The 10,954-nt window shown below is 27.0% G+C and overlaps 1 protein-coding gene across 1 annotated transcript; it reads right to left on the bottom strand.

Annotated features, from left to right (window-relative positions):
• Positions 1 to 679: 679 nt before the first annotated feature.
• On the bottom strand, positions 680 to 3,160 carry LOC100575862 (transmembrane and ubiquitin-like domain-containing protein 1). Its single transcript, XM_016808643.1, has 4 exons — positions 2,953 to 3,160; positions 1,432 to 1,512; positions 1,234 to 1,273; positions 680 to 1,148 (listed from the first exon to the last, which is right to left on the bottom strand). The coding sequence occupies exons 1-4, from the start codon at positions 3,158 to 3,160 to the stop codon at positions 680 to 682; spliced, it is 798 nt and encodes a 265-aa protein (XP_016664132.1).
• Between the last annotated feature and the right edge of the window lie 7,794 nt (positions 3,161 to 10,954).

The raw sequence follows: 10,954 nt of genomic DNA, 5'->3' as shown, positions 1-10,954 counted from the left end.
AACTAATATCAGAAAAAATAAAATATATCTACCATCAAACAAATGTATTTCTTAGGACTTTTGTGGATATATTAATTTAATGAATTGTATTCAACAAATTGAATAACAGTTAAAAATAAAAACAATTATTATTAGGTAATTTAAACATTCCAACTAAATCTCAAACAAAGCTAATATAGTAATATATATTATATACTATATACATTATAATATAATTTTCATTTCAATACATAACTCTTAGGAGTTATGTTTGTTTTAGTTATATAAAAATTAATTTATTGATTTTGATTGATTTATTACAATGCAAATATGTGCTTTAAATTAAAAATCCAGAAAATATTTTTATTTCTAATTCTTGAAATTTTTTTTTTTACATACATTTTTGAGTTGAATAGTATAAGATTCATACACAACAAATTTGATGTTAATAATTTTTGAATGAACAAAAAAAATAAAACAACATAATGTACAACATGTATAAAAAATTCAACTAGTTTATATAGAGTAATAGTTTAATTATTTAAAAATAATATTTAGTGTCCTGGTAAAACAAATAAAAATAAAATATTTGCTGTATAAATTGGAAACCATGTAGTTATACAATCTTATTACATATATTTTAAAATAAATTGAAATTTGGTTTTGTGCTTACTTTGATTTGAAATATTCAAATATAGCACTAATTGTGTCTTAATTGTGGTAGATGATGTTGTTGCTCTTCGCTGACCGCCAAATAAGTGAAAACGGTGGTGAATAAAATAATTGCAGTTAATATTGCCAGTGTATCCGCAGATACAGAGGAGAACAATGTGTAAAACTCAATTTTGGCATACCAAAGTAATGATATTATTATGATTAAAGCAGATAACAATACTGCCAAGATCAATTCATGTTGTACTGGACCACCAGGTTGACCATGACCATGACGTATAGTGTTTGGCAGTGGTTGCTCAGCAGTATCTTGGTTTACAGGATCAGGGGATTGCTGAGCATTAGCTGTAGGACGTGGCTGATGTATAGGGCAGTGTACAACACAGTTATCATGAAGACCACAACTACTCAGTGAAGCTTCATCATCATGTAATACCTTTCCTTGAAATATCAAACGAATAATTTTATTGGATGTTAACTCATTAGTAAAATGTCTCCTAAAATAAAAAAACATAACATAATATAAATAATAGTACACAATAAGATTGTAAGATAGTATTCATTTTTCAATTTTTATAATACCTTTTGAAAACTCCAATAGTTTCTTGTAACCTGCCTTGAACTAAACGACAATTGTCATATAAATACTTAAGTCGTATTCTTATAGAGTCTTCATATATCCGTGGTTCATTTTCAATATCATTGGTATCATTGCTTTGACTAGATTCATTGAACTGTTCAGTCACATCACTTTTTGTAGCAAAGGATTATCATTTTTACTTTCAAGATTATCATTGCTTAAAGTTGAATTTGTTTGAATCACATCATTTAATGGAACAGTTTCCGTTGCTGATTGTTCACCTGAAATAATTTATTTTTTAAACTTATTACATGTATAATAAATTATACTAAGCAGTAGTCAAGATTATTGGTTAACGCAATAAAAAAAAAAATCTTCTCTTAAATCAACAACATAAATTATTTAAAGTACCTAGGTAGTACTTAGATGAAAATATTTTTAAGAATTTTTAAAAATTAGAACTAATAACTTTAACTAAATATTTATTACATATTATTCATTATTTTGTTTTGTTTTTAAATTTAAGTATAATAACATACAGTGTGTTCACGCTGAGAGGTACCACTAAATATTTCGGTTCTATGACCTTGTATTGAAATGGGGTTTTCACTGAATGACAGATAATACTTAAATACACATTTTTAGATAAATTTCAAATTTTTAACACTTTCGATACGCACATGCGCGATGCAACTTACTTTTTTTTAAATGGTAACACCAATTTTTTTTTACATATTCGGTTAGAGTATTATTTTCTAAACAATTTATGTATAAAATTTTTTTTTCTAATTACAAAATTTACATATGCAATTTAACGATGAAATTTAATATTTACGAGTAATTTGTTTTTAATGAAATCTAAACTAAATTCAACTTATTGTTACTAATTAGTATCCAATATTGTTAAATACCTTTTTGCACACAGATAAGATATAAATTAAAACTTTTTATCGTAATTAACTCACATTTTTTTTATCCAGTCTTCAGAAATATGAAAGTTATTTGAATGTAATGAAAACTATTAAAATGTACACACTTTGAATTTGGAATCGAGATTTATTAATTTTCAATTAAGTTCTACAGTTTTATCTAATAAATTGTTCGAAGTTTCCCCCTTGATGTTCCAAACATGATTCCAAACGTTTTAAAAATTCCGTTGATGTGGCAGTGTTTATTTGTTTGTCCCTCAAATTACTACAAGCCAGTCGTATTTTGTTTTTTAAATCTTGGAGATTTAAAGGTGGAAAAGTTGAATTTAGTTTAGATTTCGTCAAAAACAAATTACTCGTAAATATTAAATTTCATCGTTAAATTGCATATTATGTAAATTTTGTAATTAGAAAAAAAAATTTTATACATAAATTGTTTAGAAAATAATACTCTATCCAAATATGTAAAAAAAATTGGTGTTACCATTTAAAAAAAAGTAAGTTGTATCGCACATGCGCGTATCGAAAGTGTTAAAAATTTGAAATTTATCTAAAAATGTGTGTTTGAGTATTATCTGTCATTCAGTGAAAACCCCATTTCAATACAAGGTCATAGAACCGAAATATTTAGTGGTACCTCTTAGCGTGAACACACTGTATACCTATTAATTAATAAGTTTATTAAATAACTAGATTGCCTAATTTTAATAAAAAATTTCTAGTGCTTTTTCAGGAATATTTTGTTTATACAACATTATTGTACTAGTCAAGAATAATAAATAATAAACTTACTAATAGATTGATTAGGAACTAAAGGTGCAGCCCTTGTAGCATCATGGTGTTGTCTTCTTGTACGCCTTTCCAAAATAAAAACAGCACCACGAACTATTTGCATTTCGTGCACTTGCGTAGAAATCCATAACAATACGATTAGCACAACAACGAATAGTATACCAAAAAACTGAATAACTTCATTATCAAAACCCTCTACTAACGCCATATCTACATAATTATAATTTAAAAGAAATTAACACTACATTTATCACCAATGGTATGCAAATAACTTACTGTTTTATTTTACTCGAAAATTCAAAAATTACAGTTCTTCAATTTTTCTTACTCATTTACATGATTATTGTATTAACACCGAATACAACAGTTGTAGTACGTAGGTAGTGCTTCATTATTATACTATCAAACATCAGCATTCGCAGTCTTTATTTTATTATTATTGGATTACCTATACAATTTCAAGGTTGTTGAAATATTATAGAGTTGTTAATGATTACGGTAAACCGAATTAACTTTTAAGTAAACTACGAAATACGTTAAACTAGTTTGAGCCCTTAAAATCGAAGACCAAACCTATAATTTTTAATGCAATCTCATACAGCCCACGACGAATTTTGTTGTGAGACAACCTGACAACCCGACAAGGCGACAACCGTCAACCGTGGATCATAACAAATTAAATAGGTTTATCAGCAATATACAAGTTTTGCAAAAATTGCGCATCTACCCTCCACCGTATTCTGTGACGTATGGAATTCTCCGTTTCTCATTGATCCAGCGCCGCCGCGAACTGCGAAGACTCCACAATCACTTATCACTCGACTGCTCAACCAGTTGGAGGAGTGCTTACGTCACAGACATGCGTATCACGAGTTGCTGACATACCTACACGGTTATTAATGCTATTGGTAGATGAATAGATAAGGGCATTATGATAATGTTTTATTTTTTATCGCATTTCAGAATTCAAATATGTATCTAAATAATGAAAATATATTTTATATATTTAAAATTTTCTTTTTTTTTAATGATTTGTATCCTCCTCTTCTACGACATCGTTGTGTAAGACCTCGGGAGTGAGGATTCAACGATTGATCAAAAATGCCTTTAAACCAACCTTGTTCTCGTGCTTTAGAAGTTTCTTTTAATTGTCGGTTTATTCATAACAAAGATACAGGTTTTGGATCCCATAATGTTAAAGTGGACGAACAAATATTCATTTTCTGTTTCAACTATAAGACTTTGACGAGGGGCCGTAAAATCTCGGAACGTATTTTATGGACCGTATAAATACGGAACAAAAAAGTATAGTCCCGGACCGTAGAAATGCGGAACAAAATATTTTTCGAACCGTATTATGCCGGACCGTATAATCGCGGAATTTCAAAATATGCGGACTGTATTGTCACGGACCGTATAAATCTGGAAAGTATACTCCCGGACCGTTTTCTCACGGAAAATAAAATACGTACGCCGTATAGTCGTGGACCGTAGAAATGCGGGATAAAATATATTTCGAACCATATTATGCCGGACGGTGGCGCGTCATTTTCGGGAAAATTTTCGTCAGGAATAATTAAATTCGGGAAAATATTTGTCAGGAATGCTTTTATGACAGGAACAAATATTATCTGGAAAATAAATATTAGGAAAATATTTTAGAGGAAAATTATGCTTAGGAACTTAAAATTAATGAAAATATAAAAAAGGAAAATAATATCTGGGAAAATAATATACAAGAATTCAAAAATCAGGAAACTTATTACGTAAGAAAATATTACACAGGAAAATAAAAATCCTAATTTTAAATTATACTAACGCCATCAAGTGGTGTAATTTATTACTACAATCATATAATATGGTTTAAACATTCTTAAGGGGCTTTAAATTGGCAATTTAAAATGTGGATTATTATTTATTATTACCAACATTTGGTCTCTGTAAGCTACTAAACTACTAAAGATACTAATTTAAAACTATTCAAACAATAGAATAATGGTCATGTTTAATAAAAAAAAAAAATAGATTTATAGTTTATATCGTAATGACGGTGACGTAACATATTAATTATACCGTATAGCTGGTACCTAATATTTAAATTCCAAAAAACTAAAAAATCCATTTGATATGAAAGCTAATAATTATTACATTAAATACAGGAACTTATTGCTTAGAGGTCTGGTATCTAATCAAAGAGTTTACTATACTATACTTTTTTTATAATCCTTCTTCTTGTGACTATAAACATATTAATGGTATTATGAATTTAACTTATTCTTTAGTAATGTTGGAAATAATATTTCATATTTTTATTTTATGGTTACAGAAATGTACAGTGGTCTATTATGCATGATAAATGTAATTTTAGTGACTCAATCTTCTTAACACATATTAGTCCAAGGCTGGGCATTAACGAGATAAAAAGTTAATTTTATATTAACTTTTTAAATTAACTAGTTAGTTTTGGCTTTTCATTAACTTAACTGTTAACTTAACGAGTTAATTTTTCATTTCAAGAAGTAAGTTAAGTTAATTTATTTTGTTTTTTATTTTATTATATTTCACTATTTCAGTCTATTTCGTTTTCATGTCAAAAAATATTTACCATGAATTGTTTTCAGTAAAAAATGTATAACATTCGAATGTAACTAATATGGAAATACTGTATAAAGTATAAACACTATAGTCTATAATTTAGTTTTGGGTTGGAAAAAAATTAAGTACTCTAGCGTTGTATAAACAAATTAACTTATTTTTAACTTAATAAAAAGTTAACAAAAAGTGTGTATTAACTTTTAACTTAACTGGGTTAACCCATAGTTAAATCAATTTTTAACTTTTTGTTATTGGTGCATAATAACTAAACTTAACTGAGTTAAAAAAATCATTAACTTGCCCAGCCTTGCATATTACTTTAAATTAAATAGAAGAAAATTCCTCTTTTTTTGATGGTAAATAGAATACATGCAAAACTATGACGATACCTTTAAATATTTTTTAAGAATAAGGCATCTGGAATATTTCCTACAAAATTTAAAAAAATCTCTTATCATTCCTTTATATAAATCAGGGGCTTCTGAAAATATTACTGATTATAGACCTACCTCGCTCAGTCTCTTACGCTGTCTATTTCAAAAATGTCTTAAAAATAGATTAGTAAATTTCTTAAATTATCATAAATTTTTTCTCTAATAGTCAGTGTGGGTTCAGGAAAGGTATATCTAACTAATAGTGATCTAATGCAGACTTCGAATTGCATTCATTCAAGTCTGGATAAGGGAAATAAGGTAATAGGCATGTTCCTTGATTTGAAAAGAGCATTTGATTCGTTGGTCAACTATAATATTTTTATAAAGAAATTAAAGTTTTATGGTATCCGTAAAATTGATCTATCACTATTCTCATCTTACCTTTCAAATAAACAATCAACACAGGTAGTTAGAATTAATGAGTGCTTTAGTTTTTCGATTTCTGTTAACTGTGGTGTTCCTCAAGGTACCGTCTTAGGACCTATACTTTTCCTTATATACATTAATGGACTTATTAATTTGAAAATTAATGGTAAGGTAATTTGTTATGCAGATGATACATTATAGTGTTACCTTGAACATGATAATATTGACAATCTATATAGCTTAGCTAATAAATGTATCGACGACATTACAGCTTGGTTAGATAAAAATTTTCTTGAACTTAATATTAACAAATCTAAATCTATGTTTTTTAGTATAAATAATACTAATGTAGGTACCTTAGAAAGATGTCATAGCTCATAGCTACAATTGTTTAAGTAAAATAGTATTTGTGATTGCCTTTTACTTGAAAATGTTTCCAAAATAAAATATTTAGGCATTATCTTAGATCATAATCTTAATTGGAAAGAGCACATTACATACAATATTTTTATTCTTATTATAAAATTATTTTATAAATTTAAAGCATTGAAACAAATTCTAAATCTTCATAATAATAGGATAATTTACATTGCACTAGCTCAAACTATAATTAGCTATGGAATATGTATTTGGGGATCTGCTTTTAAATCAAACTTTTACCTACAAAACATAACTTTAAATAACTTGTTAAGAATAATTTTAAATAGACCTAGACTTTACTCAGTTTATTATCTTTATTCCCAACTGTCAGTTGATAATTTAAACTCTATTTTCATAAAAGAATATTCTACTTAAATGTAGGTACTCCGTTCAATTTGATGACGTAAAATGTAATCATAAATATAATACTATAGGAGTAAGGAAAAATCTTATACTAAATCTGTTTTTTATTCTACTACTTTTGGCGAATATTGCCCAATTTTATTAGTTAGTTGTACAAATTTTATTAGTTATACCAATCATATAATAGTTATAAGAAGATTTATATAATTACCTAGTATAACATATTATATTTAAATACTTTTTTATTAATTTTGATCATCTATATCAGAGAGGGGCTACTCAATGATACTAGAGGGCCAATTTTGAATGTGCAAAAATCTAGCGGGCTAGAGAACATAAAAAGCAAAAAAAAAAACCTAATGTTAATTGGATTAAATAAATAATATAATATTGTTTACATTCAATAGTTCAATACTAGATAAGAATTTATATCTACTTTTTACGATAAACATTATATCGCTTTTAATAATTTTATAAATATAATAAAATAAAATACAGACAAATCTTAACATTTTATATTTTTATAAGCTAAATTAAAATGTAGCGCGGGCCAATGAAAAATGGTACGCAGGCCGCCAGTTGCCGATCCCTGATCTATATTATATAAATGAACTATGGGTATATAATATAATCTTAGTTAAAAAAATTTACTGTATTTTTTATGAATTTTCATTTCAGCATAAGCTTTGCTTTTGAAATGAGAAAATAACCATTATTTAATTCTATTGTATATGCATTCTGTACCTTGAAAAATTATGGTATCAATTATAGTTATTATTATTATGATTATGATAATCAAATAATTTATAACATTCTATGTTTAATAATATGTAAAATTAATACCTAGTTACGTTCAATTTAATATAAAATCAGTTATTTTGGAAAATACAATGAATGGAATTCACATTTTAATGAGTGTAAACAATTTAAACAGGAAATATTTTACTCAAATACATATAATATAAAATATATATCTATAGGTAGGTATATAATTTAGTTTTAGTAATTATTCTGAAGAAGGCATTGTATATGGTACCAGGGTACCTACACATTCGATTTATTAAACCTAATTTCATATACGATTTATTTTTTATGGATCAACATGATATTTAAAAGAAAGTTTGGAGTAAATAATAACACATAAGTCATTAATTACATTTTACGAGGCTGGTTTATACTATCAAGGTAATAGGTAGTTAAAAAGTAATGTGCAGTATATATGAATTAATGAGAAAGTGGCTGGTTAGTAAATGTATTTCAATATAGCTATGTAGTAGCGTCATATTTGCGGGGGAGGGATTGGAGGACCCTTGATGATTTTTTTCCAGGTATAACCATAATTTTAGTGTATTTTTCGATAGTATTTCCATTTTTATAAATATAGAAACAGAGTAAGAAAACATTTTTTTGTAGGAAGGTTGGACAATTGTTTAAGCTGAAGCTCTTGCTACTATTAAAAGATTCGTAAAAGTAATATACTTTAAAAAAATTTTCCTAGGTTGACAACTTGGAGAGAATACATTTTATGAGAATAATACTTTTTGAATCAGACGCGGCTCCGTCCAGATGAAATTAATATTTATTTCCATAGGGCTTCGTGACATACGCGTATCTACACGTCAAATAAATAGTCCACTTGTCCTTAAACGCGTGTGCTCTCGTCGAAAAAAATAAATATTGATGGAGGCATAGACCTATTAACTAGTTTATAGGTCCATGGATGGAGGCCTATCGATGCTGGGAATTATTTATAATTGAACATTCTTGTCACGTAAAACAATACCGTTGAAAGATAAAAATGTTATCACACGATTAATAGAAATTTAGTTTTATAGAATGATATTTTTTTGAATATAATAATGTAACCTGGGGTATATTGGCGCATGGGGCAAAATGAACTATTGTGTATAAGTAATATAACATTTATATAAGTAAATTATTGCCATCTGGTTAAACATTTTTGTTATTATGATTATGTTATCATAGCCAAACGTGATAACATATTTTTGTCAACAGTTGATGAAGTTTTGGCGGCAATATGAAGCAAAATATTAATTATTGTATTCGTCTGATATAATATTTGACTAGTATAGAAGTAATAATGTGTACTATTTAACGACACGTTAGGTGTTGCTTTTATATATATTCGTTTTGTACAAGTAGGTGACTAAACGTCAATACTAGTAAAATATTAATATGATATAACAACTGAATAGGTATACTACAATACTGTTTATGTAGAAAATCCTATTGGGGTAAAATGGCTTAGTGGGTCTTGTGGTAAAAGTGCGCAGTATTTCTTACATGACTATTGATTACCTACTTTTATAAACATTTAATTTTTCTAGCTTCAAATTGAATGTCTAAACATTTAATTATAACTATTTATTTATTAATTTATTTGAACTAATGGGTACATTATATCTATGATGTATTAACAAATGATTAAATAATATTATGTAATACTTTTTCAATATAGTAAAAGACGCATTTGTTATAATTTCTAATTATTTAGAATTTTTGGTATTTGCTTTGGTAAAATCAACTTTTGGCCGGAAAATTGAAATCTACGTAATATTTATGATAGGAAAACAATATAACAATATTTCTAAAACGTGTATGCTACCAAATAACAGCTGTTAATGTTAGGTGCGCCATTATACCCCAGGTTACTCTATGGAAAAAACTTCAAGCAGAAAAAACAATTTTCAAACCAATTATGGAATGGAACATATTATATTTATTGGAAACTTAAATTTTGGAACACTATTTTAACTGTTTCTTAGGTGGAATTATTCCATTATGGAAGTGTATACCTACTTCAGTAGGTATTGTAAAAAAAAAATTTAAAAACTTGCATATTGAAGCATTATAGGTATACCTAATAAAATATTATGATTATTGATTATTTTTTTAATTTTTTTAATTTTTCAAATAATATAAGAATAATATTTGTAGTTTTTTTTATAGAATATTAGCATCATATTTTAGATGTCTTAGGAGATTATAAACCCAGACTTTAAGTCTAATATGGATTCGTATATTGCATAGTTCTGCAGTTAACATATAGATGTTTGCAGGGTTGGGCAAGATCCTAAATTTATTGTAACTCGTTATAAAAATATATACTAATCATAATCGTAAACACACTGAATATCCGTTAGCCAGATTAATTGTGGAAACCAAAATGAACGAATTATACCCACTTATAAGTTATAAGTTATTAAAGCACAAAAAGAACAACGTAACTTGTAACTTTCATGTAAAGTTATAAGACAATTTGTGACTAGTTACAAGTTACAAGTTAAATTGAAAATGAGTAACTTGTTACAATTTACAAATGTTACCGAGTTGCATAATATAGTCACAATGTACATATGTATTTCTATATTACTCATAATAATACGTGTTTCACGTTAATTATTAATTTTCAAAACTATGCGGATTCCAAGTAATATGTTTTCGTTTATCCAATTTCTCATCTGTATTTGTTTCTAAGAATTAAAATTATATTTATTAATTTTCCAAACATAGACAGTTCCTAATCATATTTTTTATATATAATATATTTCAAATAATAAATATATCAATTAATATGTTATTTTCAATTTTGTCCGGCCAGATATTAACGTTTCTAAAAAAAAATGTTATGGTATCGGTTAGGTGCTCCTGTAAAATTCCATTCCAAAAAATTAATATAAAATTGCCTATATCATACCCCTTAACAAATGGGTATGAATGCGGCTAAGAATAATAGTAGACTTGTAGACCAATAAACTGCGATTATCGCGAATCAAGATTTGTATGTGTGTATGTTTTTTCCT

Source organism: Acyrthosiphon pisum, unplaced genomic scaffold (genome assembly GCF_005508785.2).
Source record: "Acyrthosiphon pisum isolate AL4f unplaced genomic scaffold, pea_aphid_22Mar2018_4r6ur Scaffold_20747;HRSCAF=22014, whole genome shotgun sequence".
NCBI lineage: Eukaryota > Metazoa > Arthropoda > Insecta > Hemiptera > Aphididae > Acyrthosiphon > Acyrthosiphon pisum.
The sequence above is the reverse complement of the archived record's forward strand: the minus strand, read 5'-3'. Positions and strand labels throughout refer to the sequence as shown.

Coding starts and splice junctions, on each gene's coding strand:
- LOC100575862 (XM_016808643.1), bottom strand. CDS start 3,160: ATGGCGTTAGTAGAGGGTTTTGATAATGAAGTTATTCAGTTTTTTGGT. Junction 1,274..1,431: donor AAGCAATGATAATCTTGAAA/GTAAAAATGATA, acceptor ATTGTCGTTTAG/TTCAAGGCAGGTTACAAGAA. Junction 1,149..1,233: donor ACTATTGGAGTTTTCAAAAG/GTATTATAAAAA, acceptor TTTTTATTTTAG/GAGACATTTTACTAATGAGT.